Here is a 12,790-nt window from a genome sequence, read left to right as displayed (position 1 = left end):
TTTGCAACAGGGCCGAAGAAATTATGGGGGTCTGAATTAATGGTGCTGGAAAAGCACAGCAGGTCAGGATGCTGCCTGACCTGGGCTTTTCCACCACCACTCGAATTCAGACTCTGGTTTCCAGCATCTGCAGTCCTTTTTTTTAACTGAGAAGAAATTATGGGGTCAGTGACTTCAACCATTAACAACATCAGTCCCACTTAGACTTGTAAGCAATTAGATGTGACATTGGTGTGATTAATTGATTCTACATGCATTTGCTGAATTTAATTTGTCATGCCATGACTTTGTTAGCTGGTATATCGCAATGTTTGAACACTGATTTAAAACTTATTGACAGACAACTTGCCCTTTGTCAATAGAACAATCCCTTTATTTTTGAAATATTTCCTTTGGCATTAAAACAAAAGCAAAATGCTGCAGGTACTGGAGATCTGAGGTTAAAAGGTCACTACTGGAGGAAGTCAGCTGGTCTCATGAGAGGGGAAAACAGTTAATGCCTGAAGTCCAATGTGCCTCTTCAGAATTGCGCAAGGATAATACTAGCCTTAACATTTAACTCCACAGATGCTGCCAGACCTGCTCCAGCACTTTGTTCTTCATTTCCTTCAATATTTTCAGTTGCCAATCTTCAGGAAAAAGTTTAACTTTAGTTCTGTAATAAGTCAAAGTCTAAACAGGATTCAGCAGTAGTGGAACTGTGTGCCGATGTTTAATCCACGGCAGTCTGGATGTATTGCTTCCAATTCAGCAGTGCTTGCTGTTTCAGCTTGTAATTTGCAAGTGCAGCACGAGTGACATGAGTGAATTGTTGTAGTGGGTAGTGCAACTTTCTGTATGGGTTGTCAGTTTGTCGCAGACTTGCGCTCTATCAGCTCTGTCATGGAGAAACTGCCTCAGCTTGTTTCAATCTGTTAATTGAGTAATGACCACCATGACTCTAAGCTTGGGGCTTCCAGCCCCATTGTCATTGCTTGAGCATGTAGTCCAGGCTGAGACCTGGGTGCAGTGTTGAGGGCACTTGACTTCCATGCTCTACATCTGATTCTATGTAAGATCCTTCAAGGGGCTTAACAGGGTCAATGCAGAGAGGATGTTTTCCCTCCATGGGAGAGTCCAGGCCAAGAGGGCACAGGCTCAGAATAAAGGGGCACCGACTTGGAGGTGGAGGTGAGGAATTTTTCTCCGGGTTGAGTCTCTCAGGAATGTCTTATCACAGAGAGCTTATACATTTAAGACTGAGATTCTTGACCAGTCAAGGAGTCCAGGGTTACGGGAAAGGGCAGGAAAGTGGATGTGAGGAATGTCAGATGAGCCATGAACGTGTTGAATGATAGAGCAAGCTCGATGGGCTGATTGGCCTGTTCCTGTTACTGTTTCTTCCCATCTTGTGCACACGTGCATCATTGCCAGATGTGCTAAGCTTGCCATTTGATTTTAATTTGCATTGGTGGGTGTGGGGTTGGGGAAAGAGAGAAGCAGGGATTTTTCTCCCTGGCCACTATCTCTCTTAAGATCATTCATTCACTGCTGTTGGACCTTGCTATATGCAAATTGGTTCTTGTTGAAGAACAGAACCTTCTTTGAAAAGCAATGGTTGCAAAATCCTTCAGTTGCAGTTGGTCTTCATTGTGAATTGCTGAGCTGTAGAGATGAGCATGTGCTGACTGCTGAGGTCACTTGTTACCATGAGCTTTGGGCATGGTTGAATTGTTGATGACTTTGACTGAAACTCATTCAGCATGTTTGAGAATTCACTAACTTCATAGAACCACGCTTCAAAATGTTTTGTTTGCAATAGGAATGTGTGGTGTATTTTTAGCATTTTGAGATTTACATAACGTTTAAAAAGCACAGGGGACTTGAGCTTATGTCGTTACTTGAATGTCTTTGCAAATGTTTCATATTGGCTGCTGTAAAATCATTATCTCGCTTTGGAAGTTTTACCTGTACCTGTTGCTGTTCAGTGATGGTAGTGCAGTGTTTTAATGAAGTTTGAATCTTCCAGCTGCTTCTCCTGCGAGGTTATGCCTTCAACCACTCTGCCGATTTTGAAACAGTTCGTATGATGAAGGAGAAGCTATGTTATGTGGGTTACAACATTGAACAGGAGCAGAAACTGGCGTTGGAAACTACAGTGTTGGTGGAGTCCTACACGGTGGGTATTACTATAGTTAGTGAGTCATTTCCTTGTTCTGCAGCATGTGCTGACTGTACCATCTCCCAGCACTACATTGAGCCTCAAAATGCCTGACTTGCTCAGAAAATAGAGCCAGTGACTCTGCGTGCTAAATCTTTGCAGAGCCCACCAGCTAACCTGGTGAGCTCCCTCCACCCCCAGAAATCCTTTCTCTGCCTTTTCCAATTTTTATTTTTTTTCCTGATGGGATGTCCTTTCTCTTATTCTTGTTCACGTCCTCAGCCTCTGCCCCTCTTGCATTCTGCTTTCTCCCCCGCCACTTGCTGTTGTTCCCTTTCTCGCTCCCCCTTGCTGTCTCCCCTCTCTGGGCCTCCCTGCTCCTCCCCTTTATGGCCCCCTCGCTGTCTCTTGCCCAGGCCTTATTTTTCTCCTATGCCCCCTCTGCTATCTGGTGAACAGGCCATATTTGGGATTACCTGGTTGTCTTTGTGACTCCATTCCTACTGGCTTCTGGGCTGACTACCATTTGGAGTGGTCAGTGTTTTGCTGACTCGACCGCAGAATCAGACTGAGTTTCAGCTCAGGGCACGGTAACTCACAAACATCTCCTACTACCTCTCCCACCTCCTGCCCACGTCTGCAGGTGCTGAAAACCCTGGCATGCTCTCTTAGGAGCCCATGGATCTGGTGGGACTCTTGGGCTGTCATTAAAGTGAGCATTTGACCAGTATTTGGCTGGAGATTCAGCAGCAGCTATTGACTGACTGGTGTGAGGCTGGCGTGATGCCATTGAGCCAGATCCTGTACTGTCAGAATTTCCCTGCAGGCCTCTGGGTGATGGGCAGAATGTTTTTTTTTATATTATTTCACAGGATGTTGGCATTGCTGGAAAAGCTGATATTTGTTACCTTGAACTGTGTGGTTTGCTGGGCAGTTAAGAGTCAACCACATTGCTGTGGAATTGGAGTCACGTGTAGACCAGACTGGTTAAAGATGGTAGATTTCCTTCCCTCAAGGACATTAGTGAAACAGATGGTGGGTTTTTTTAACAACAATTGATTGGTTACACAGTGGCCATTCAGCTAACTTTTAATTCTGAAATTTTCTTGAACTCCAGTTTCTCCATCTGCCCATCTACCATGATGGGGCTTGAACACTCATCCCAGGAACGTCAGCTGGAGTTGTGGCTTACAAATCCAGTGACACGCACAGAGACGTGCAGGCGCACGTGGTACTTTTAAATATCGTTTGCCTGAGAGAACACAGTTCTGTTATGGTTCCCATATCCTTCAGCTGTTCAGAAATAGCTGTCCCCAATTTCAATTTCTTAAAATAGGTTGTGCACAAGTCAGGAACTGTCAAAATGAAACAAAGATTGCCCAGAATGCCCCTGAAAATAAGTGATTGCTTTGATGTTGACGCTGAACTTAGTGAGCTCTTTCAGCCCACACCTCCCTGGATCCCTCCATTCTCACTAACTGGTTATCCTAGAGTTTGTCTTCAGAGATTGGGTTCCTAAAGCCAGAGTCTTTTCAGCTTCCAGATGGCCGTGTGATAAAAGTTGGAGGAGAGCGGTTTGAAGCTGCTGAAGCCTTGTTTCAGCCTCATCTCATCAATGTGGAAGGTGTCGGTGTGGCAGAGTTACTCTTCAGTACGATTCAAGCAGCTGATATTGACACCAGGTATGTGAGCAGTGGGCATTTGGGGTTTTAGAAGTGTGGGTGTCTTGGTAATCACTGGCTCCTTTACAAATCCATTAACCCATGGTTAGCTAGTCACTTCCAATTCCATCTGTTTCAGGCGGTTTGTTTCTTTGATCAGAATGTTGAAGCTAGTTTGTAAATGTGTACCATGCAGCAGGGTGAGTATTACTCCGAATCTTTGGCCCAGTTTATTCACTGCTGTCTGTTATTGCTCCCTTCCCAGGTCGGAGTTCTATAAGCACATTGTCCTCTCTGGTGGCTCAACAATGTATCCTGGATTACCATCACGCCTGGAGCGTGAGCTCAAACAGTTGTACCTCGAGCGTGTTCTCAAAGGGGATGTTGAGAAACTTTCTGTAAGTCACACTATGTACTGGTCAGCGATTCTCCAAATGTCTCAACTGCTGACTGTAATCTGACCTCCGTTCATGGACTGATGCAGTACGGTCTTGGTGTTACTCCAATGCACAGTGTGTTGTGTCCTGATGTTGCAGTCATGTTCCACTCTACCCCTCCCCCTCCTCTCCACTCCTCTATCCTGGAATGCGGTTTCCTTTTTCCTGGTCCTGCCCTCGTTGTGAAAATTCTCCTTGTTTTCAAATCCAGTCTTATCTATCCAGTTACAGCCAGAGAATCGCATGCAATGGCTTCGCTTCCAACAGTGGTCCCCTCCACTCTCCATCGATTTGCAGCCCCCTGTTGGCATCTGAAGGCATGTGTTGGTTTTCACATGTATGCTGACGACACTAATTTCTGTCTCTGATCCCTTGATCCCTCCACACACACTCAAAATAATTAGCTTGCCTGTCTAATGTCGGTATTGGGTGATAGAAATTTCCTCTCACTAAATTTTGGCAAGATCAACCATTTGAGTCACTCTTCCACCAGCTCCATCCACCACCTCAGCAACTGAGAGACTCTGAAATAAGCTGCTCACTCCCTCAGATGGTCAGCTGGCCACACCCATGTTGTCACTAATACTGTCTCGTTCAGTTTGACATCAGAGCATCCATTTTCACCCTGTGCTGAAACCCTCACCCATGCATTTGTTTCCTGTAGACCTGATAATTGCTGGAGGATTCCTGGTCTCCTGTGCTCAATGTTCTATTAAATTGCTCCTTTAAAACTCTACTGTTAAGACCCAACTTGCATCAGGTTCCATTCCTTTGTTCACCCTCCATCTGTCAATAACTTCCAGAACGGTGACAGCTCAGATTTCCTGGGGCGGGGGCTGATTCTAAATCATTTCATTCCCTTGCTCCCTTCTCATCTCTCTCAGCTCCTCCAAACCCAAAACTCTCTAGGGAAGAGTTCTCTAAAATTCCAGCCTCGAGTATCCCTGATTCCCATTGCTAGCTCCAAAATTCCCTCCTAGAATATACCCATTTGCCCTACTCCCCATCCTGTCCTTTTTAAAGTAGTCTGTCCAAGGAACTTGCTTGACAAGGCATTTGATGTCTTCATGTGGTTGTTGGCTGTTTGATAACTTTGCGCACTACCTCAAGGCCAATAAAGCTGCGAAACAAATGAAATTGGGATGTACCGTCTCCATCCCTCCCCTCCCCCCCCCTTGTCTCCTCCTGTGGCAGCAGAGGTTCAGCTGTCTGGAGTTCTGTTCCGAAGTCTCCATTTTGCCATTTATCCTCTGGCCTTGTTTTGAAGGCATACACACAGCTTCATGCTCAGGTCTCTCTGCCCTTCCACAGAAGGACTGTTGTCACTTTTTATCTGTGCTTCTATACAACTCTAGTCTCATACGAACAACTTCCCTCTGGAGTGGCTGAGCGGACTGTTTAGATCAGGGCATCTACTAGTCTTGCTGATACCCTCCCAGAACGACTGAATAATTAAAATGGCCCGTTACCTAAAGAAAGCACCCTGGATCTGCCCACCTGCCAGAAACTGTCCCTCTTGTTTATTGCTGAGTCAGCCTCTGTGAGTGAGAAAGCTGTGACTTTAGTTTCCGTAACACTGAAGTAGTGCTGCTCCCTCAGTTCCCCTGACCCTGCACCGATGCACGTACGGTCTGAAAACCAGTATGATCTCAGAGCAGACATGGGCTAGACAGCCCGTTGGAACCTTCAACATGGGAGCAGACTCTGAGCTCCAAGTTAAAGACTGAGACAAAGAAAATAAGATTTATCATCGGCTGCGTTATTTCCTCAAACTTGTTTTCCAAGCAGCTTTTCCTAATCGATTTCCGTCAGTATGACACACTGGAGATGAGTTATGACAGAGTTCCAGAGGCTGTGGTTGATATGTAATACCTTTATCAAAGTGGGGCTATCTATAGGAAACTCTTGGCACAGTGTAAGCTGTTGGACTTGCCTGACCCTGGTTATGTCCCTATCTGATATCACTCCATCTAGTTGGTGTGTCAGTAAACTGACTGACTGTGGGAGGGAATCCCACCTGATTCAGTCAGTGCTGAGTGCTTTCTTCCCGAGTTGTACAGTTGAAGGTTTGTTTCCTGTTAACACTCCCGAAGAAGCTGCTTTGTCATTGGTCTTTGGTGATATTTAAAGACGAGACTCTCTCAGATGCTTGTTAGTGTCCTGGTCAGTATAAATTGAGTTAAGGAAGCAATTAACAAATTACAAGTAGTAAAGCAAGGCCGCAGGTACCAAATTAATAATCACGACTTTTTAAAGATGTGTGCAGGAAGAACACAGGTAGAAGTCGGCTATGATTGCATTTCAAGCAATTGTTGAAATGACCGGGCAGGGGATATTCAAATGGTATTGGAATGGTGGGAGAAATTAACCCTAGATTTAAATCTATGCTGATAGTTTGCCTTTTGAATGCTCCCATTCAGAAATTCAAGATCCGTATTGAAGATCCGCCTCGGCGCAAACACATGGTATTTCTGGGAGGAGCTGTCCTCGCTGACATCATGAAGGATAAAGATAGTTTCTGGATGACCCGACAGGAATATCAGGAGAAGGGCGTTCGAGTCTTGGAGAAACTTGGAGTGACTGTTCGATAAATTCATGTGTTTGTTCCAACGGTTCTCATTGCTTTTTGTTATTTCTTGCTCCTCTTTAAATCATTTGACTATTTGACCTGGAGAAGCTTCTGCCCTTTTGACTCCTGGGGTCAGCTTTTTTTTTTGTTTTTGTTCACTGGTACTGCTGGTTTCCTGGGAGAGCTTTTTTCCATGTTTGTCAACTTCCCTGAAATGTAAAAGCATCTAACTTGACCATTTCCTTACAAACAAAACAAGGGGCAGAGATGGGGGGGGGTGCGGGGAAGGGAGGGAGGGGTGCATTTAGGAAGGGTCAGTCTGCCATGTTGTGCCAGTCCAGTCCAGCACTTGAAGAACCCCTTGTAGGTTGTAGCTGTAGTGTTGGACTGGTCACTGTCTGAAGAACACCATCTGGTTTGACGCTCTGGCTGAGAGGGACCACCACACTCACCTAAGTGTTTGTTTTTAGAAAAAGCAGCTTTCATGACCACTACATTGCAGTGGTTTGTGCTGAGACTTGATGAATTTTAATTTCGGTTCACTTTCTGGAAGTGGGGCCAGAGTACAATGTCAGTGTCATTTTCCTTGTTGTAAAACAAGCCTTCATTGTCAAGTCCAGGGATGGGCTGTGGTCATGAATAATAAAATTTGGGTTTGGAGATTTTTCTGTTGTGGGGTGGTAAATCCCAGCTAGCCTGATTTAACTGTTGTTTCCTCTTTAAAACAGTGGTATGCAGTGTTGCACATCTCTGGTAATTGGAAAGACAACAAATGTGGCAATGGATGGGCAAAAATCTTCATTTGGGCGCAAGGTTACAGCAACAAAACCTTGTAGAACTAAAAGGGACTGGGTTCCCTACTATTAGATTTAAACCATTTGTAGCTATGTTCACTAAAATTAAACCTATATAATATAAATATATATAAAATATGAGAAGCTAGAACTTATAAATTGATAGAGGTGATATTTAAATTGATCAGGGCTCCACTTATTCATCAAGTGCTTCCTGTTTGAACTGATGAAACATTTAAGGCAAAGTTGCAGCATGTACGGTTAAAGTGCCACAGAAGTCTTTATAACCTGGATCTTTTTAGATAATTGTGCATATGTTGTTTAAATTGGTGTCGTTTAGTTGGGTAAGGTCGGAAACATGAAGCTTCAGACAGAGAATTGTAAATTTAGGTAAGATTGAGGATATTTAGCCCATCGCTTTTCTGTTACTAACCCACTGACCTGAACTATCTGCTGCACTTTACCTGTAGCTTTGAATATTTGGTTTCTCTTGTCGTTTACCCAACTCCCTCTTGAATATGATCACCTTGGCTTCAATAGCTCCCTATAAAAATGCATTCCATGTTCTGGTAACTTGATTGGGTGGGGGGGGGGAGATGCGGGCGGGCGGGAGAGAGATGCTTTGCACCATTGCAATTCCTTTAGAACGATCTGAACAGTGTAAATTTGGTGCCAAACTTCTCTTAAACTATTATCTGCCAAATTTTAATTCTAAACCTTGCAGTTTAGAACTGTATCCAACCTGTTGAAAAGCCCAGTGTGCCTGTCTATGTGGGAAGTTGGCTGAATTGCATACAAAGTGTTTGGATGTTTGTAAGTGAGCTCAAAGCCATTCAGAGTCCCCTTCAACTTGTTTTAAAGAGATGTTATCTGCTGACGTGGCAGCTTTAAATGGCTGAATTAGCAAGGTCCATACCTACATAACATTTTTCAATTATCTTTGATCTTTAATAAAGTTTAATTATGAGTTACCCTCATTATCCTCGCTTGAACCAGCACTGTGTTTAAAAAATGAGTAAACTGGTGAGTGTTGTTTGAACTTTGGTTTTTAATGGTTGCTCTGTTTCCTAAAAATGTATTGTGCAACTTTCAGAACCAAAAGTTGAGCAAGCAATTTGTGCAAATGATTGCTATTAAAAAAATGTACAAAATTGGCCACAAATATTGTTAATTTGAGATCTTTTGTATGTGAGGTTGTTTCATGCACCTCATGTCATTCACACACTCTTCAGGAGCACTGTCAAGCTTCAGAAGTTGCATCCTCTTAAGCTGTAAATTCAAATCCAAAAGCCACCTGTGGGTGGGCAGTGCTGCTGTCACCCATCAGATTAAACGGTCTGCAAACTTTCAGTTACAGCTCCCTATGAAAACTGGTGCTTTTTAAAAATTAAATCGGGGTTTCTTTCATGTGCAAGGTGGATTCAATGAGAGTGCATTGTGATAGTTCACTCAATCTCTGATTGAGGGTGTGATTTGATTGCCCTCCCTATTGGCGAGGGCTGTTGGCTCTCTAGCTCAAGCACTCGCTGCAGCCCCTGCCTGTCTCCTGATGTTGAGAATTATCTCTAGAATTGGGGTCAGTGGGAGTCTGACACTAGGATACATTTACAGCTTCACATTTACCATTGTCACACTTCAGCTTACAGTCAGCAGTTCTGATCATAAGTCATCCAACTCGAAACAGTAACTCTTCTTTCTTCCAAATGATACTGTCAGACCTGCTGAGTTTCTCCAGCAATTTTTGCTTTTGTTTGATTTTGAACATCTGCAATTCTTTGTTTTATTTTGTAGTTTGGTAATGGTTTTTTGTTGTAAAATTAATTTGCTTGTGAAGTTTTGCAAACCATGTTTTTCATGTTCATTGTGAATCTCATTTGTCTGTGTTGTATTGACTGCGCACAGACCTTACCCTTGCCTCTGTCTGGGAGGTTATAATGTGTGAAAGATTTGGGTGTGTTGATATAACCCAGATTATTTGAGACAATAATGGAGTTTGCAAAACAGGAGTATTTATTTTAAAACCGGATTCCTGACCAGCCTCATGTAATTTTCAATGGTAGTGCAACGTTAAATGGGAATCTGACTGTGCAGGTGGCTGTATTCGGGTCAATACTGAGATGTTTAAAGCACTAACTATCTGAAATACCTGTTACAAGAATGATTCTGCACATTTGCTTTTACTTTATTGCAGTGTGCGCAACCCTCCTTGAGTTAGTAGGCAGTCTCTGCAGTGGTCTTACACAGGCATATTAACAGAAGGCAGTAATGTCTGTCAGAGCACTTGTATGGACAGCATTCTAACTATAACACCATGTTTGATCTTGTGAATACGTTGACCACCATCCTTTGGCTCAAAGAATCCAGATTTTTCGAGTTACTACCTGCCAGCTGCTGAATTCAGATTCTCCCTGGTGTTAAACTGCACGCTGGCTCAGTGGTTAGCACTGCTGCCTCACAGTACCAGGGTCCCAGGTTCGATTCTGGCCTCTGGCAGCTGTCTGTGTGGAGTTTGCACATTCTCCCTCCGTGGGTTTCCTCTGGGTGCTCCGGTTTCCTCCCATGGTCCAAAGATGTGCAGGTTAGGTGAATTGGCCATGCTAAATTGCCCATAGGTACATTAGTCAGAGGGAAATGGGTCTGGGTGGGTTACTCTTCAGAGGGTTGGTGTGGACTTGATGGGCTGAAGAGCCTGTTTCCACACTTTAGGGAATCTAATCAATCATCAACAACAAAAATTAAACTTGTGCTTCCTTGTGTGCCAGTTTTGAGGTGAGGCAGTTGTACAGACAGTGAGGGCAGGGAGTTGGATTTCAAACCCCAGAAAATATTATATCTGAATAAATTGACTGCTATTTTGGGGTGTAAAACTCAACTGAAATTTAAATAATTATATGCAGTATCCCCACCCTGTTACTTATTTGATTGTGAACAATTTGTGAAACAAAACCAGACTTGAAGAAGTTGGAATTAAATATCAGAAGGAAAATGGCACATTACGGTTACGAGATGTGCAGGTATTTATCATAGTGTCGTAAGTTTGCTTTTTCTTCGTGCTTGTTGAGATGTGAGCACAGGAGATGAAGGATTTGTCATCTCAATTCCCTGGTGAAGTCTGAACATAAGCCGAGTGCACAGTACAACTCCTTCGACTTTGTCCCAAATCATTGCTGCTGTCTTGGTGTGTTTTTTTTGAAGTATCAGTCAGTATTACACTCTCCTCAGAGTCTGGATTCTGTGCCAGGTATGTGAGCAGACATCCTATAGTACAGGATGAAAGGAGTGTTGCTTTGGTGGACTGCATATGTTCAGCTGGGACCCTTTTTGCTGCTTCTGGTGTACTGAAGGCATTCCATTGTACAGTTTCAAAGCAATGAGGAGGAGAAATCCTTAGCCAATGTTTATCTCCCACCACCACCGCTGTGTAAGTATCTGCTAATTTTTGTGGGAGCTTGCTGTGCAGAAGTTGGTTTCGCTGAAGTGACTACACTTGTGTACTAATTAGCTGTAACACTGATATATCCTGAGGTTATAAAATGTATAATGTGAATGAGTTAGCTCTGCCTGCCACTCCCCTGAAAGCCCCAGGATGAGATCCCATTTACAAAGTATTTTAAGGCTCTCCATCTGTCACAGATGAGTGTTGTGTTTTATAAGCCCACAGCTATTCAGTTCCCCCAGAAATAAATATTTTCTGAATTAGAATAACACTTTCAGCTGCAACTTTGATGTTTTCTCTCATTTATAGCAAGCTTTTCACAAACCTTGAGTACTCAATTTGTTCATATCTGTTCCTCTGGTTCCCCGACCATGTTAGTGTCACAGGTAGACTTTTGTGTACTGTTTGAAAGCTGTCAATAAGTAACTTTGTACAGGCAGTTATAAAACCAATCTATTCATTCTGTGTAAAGTGCCACTGAATTAACCTACTGAATGCTGGCTGCAATTTACAATTGTGCAGAGCCTGTGATCTGGATGAAGTGAAACCTTTCTTTTGAGAATCGTCACAAAATGTGACATTGACTTGTATGTCTTTCAATCAAGATTCCCAAGTTTGCAAACCTTGTCCTGAGGTTACTACTGCGTAACAGTATTCTTGGGAAGGAACTTGGTGGTGTCAAAATAGTTTTCACAGCTTTACTTCAGTCTCGCGGCTATTTGGGTAGTTTAAACATGAGTTCATTTGTTAAAATTAAATTCTGCACCAGGTGGCAGATGATTTATGTTATCTTGCCTGCATTGCTCTCCAAACAGAATCAAGCCATCCATTGAACAGTTGGAGAGAATTGGGACAGTAGTCATTATTCTTTGGTTAGTGTTTTGATCATGTGGGTGAAAATGTGCTGCATAAATGGGTTAGTTTCATGAGGGGTGGGGAGAGCTGGATGCTCAGTGCAACGTTCCACTGGGGCTTTGTCATATAAATGTAAGGACAAGAATCCCTTTCATTCCCCTGTGAGCATTGTTCAGAAAGTGCTTGAACAAGACAATGTAGGAATGTCTGTTAATGGTTATTTTGCATCTGTTTGCGCTGGATAACTATACTGTGCTGTATTTTGAAAAGATTCTTTAATCCATATGGATGAAACCATCAAATTTTTAACATGGTGTATTGCTTTATTTACACTGTCACATCAAGTTTGCACTGGTTCTGACAGGTGGATTTCATGTCTGTGAATTGCAGGTGTCTGTATGAGAAGGCCAGTTTAGGTTTGTCAGTGCAAAAGCACAGTCAGTGTAAGCCCTGTTCAATCCAGCAGTGTTTTCCCCACCCACCCCACCACTGCTTCAGCCTCAATGGTGACAGCTGTCTTTAATTCAAAGGAAATTCAGAAATATAAGGTGATTTTTCCAGTGGGCAGAAGTGAGGAGGAAACCTTGATACAGGAGTGGACTGTACCATATGATGAATCTTAAGACAGATTGGTTTTTGGATTAGAGCGAGGGGGGTAAGGTCAGTGGCAGCCTGCCTTTCAGAATCATTAGCATGTCAAAGTGGGCCATTTGACCCACCATGTCTGTACCAGCTCTCCAAATAAGCACATTTTGACCATCATCCTCTACTTCCTGCCACTAAATTAACTTTGGATCTAAATTGCCCTGGATTCCGTGGGCTCTAATTTCTTAACCACTCTGTCGAGTGAGACATTGACAAAAGCCTTGAAGTCCATGTAAACTTAAACTGCACTGCC

At 43.3% G+C, this 12,790-nt stretch overlaps 1 protein-coding gene across 2 annotated transcripts in view; it reads left to right on the top strand.

Moving 5' to 3' along the window:
• Positions 1 to 8,763, top strand: part of LOC122553124 (actin-related protein 2) — a 42,556-nt gene extending 33,793 nt beyond the window's left edge. For both annotated transcript variants that reach the window (XM_043696678.1, XM_043696679.1), the window contains 4 exons: positions 2,009 to 2,158; positions 3,677 to 3,822; positions 4,067 to 4,199; positions 6,659 to 8,763. In XM_043696678.1, coding sequence (XP_043552613.1) covers positions 2,009 to 2,158; positions 3,677 to 3,822; positions 4,067 to 4,199; positions 6,659 to 6,829 — 600 coding nt within the window. In that variant the 3' untranslated portion in view covers positions 6,830 to 8,763. The remainder of the gene's footprint in view (positions 1 to 2,008; positions 2,159 to 3,676; positions 3,823 to 4,066; positions 4,200 to 6,658) is intronic.
• The last annotated feature ends 4,027 nt before the right edge of the window (positions 8,764 to 12,790 follow it).

This window comes from Chiloscyllium plagiosum, chromosome 9 (assembly GCF_004010195.1).
Source record: "Chiloscyllium plagiosum isolate BGI_BamShark_2017 chromosome 9, ASM401019v2, whole genome shotgun sequence".
Lineage (NCBI taxonomy): Eukaryota > Metazoa > Chordata > Chondrichthyes > Orectolobiformes > Hemiscylliidae > Chiloscyllium > Chiloscyllium plagiosum.
Note: the sequence above shows the minus strand (reverse complement) of the source record. Positions and strands in the feature narration are given on the sequence as shown.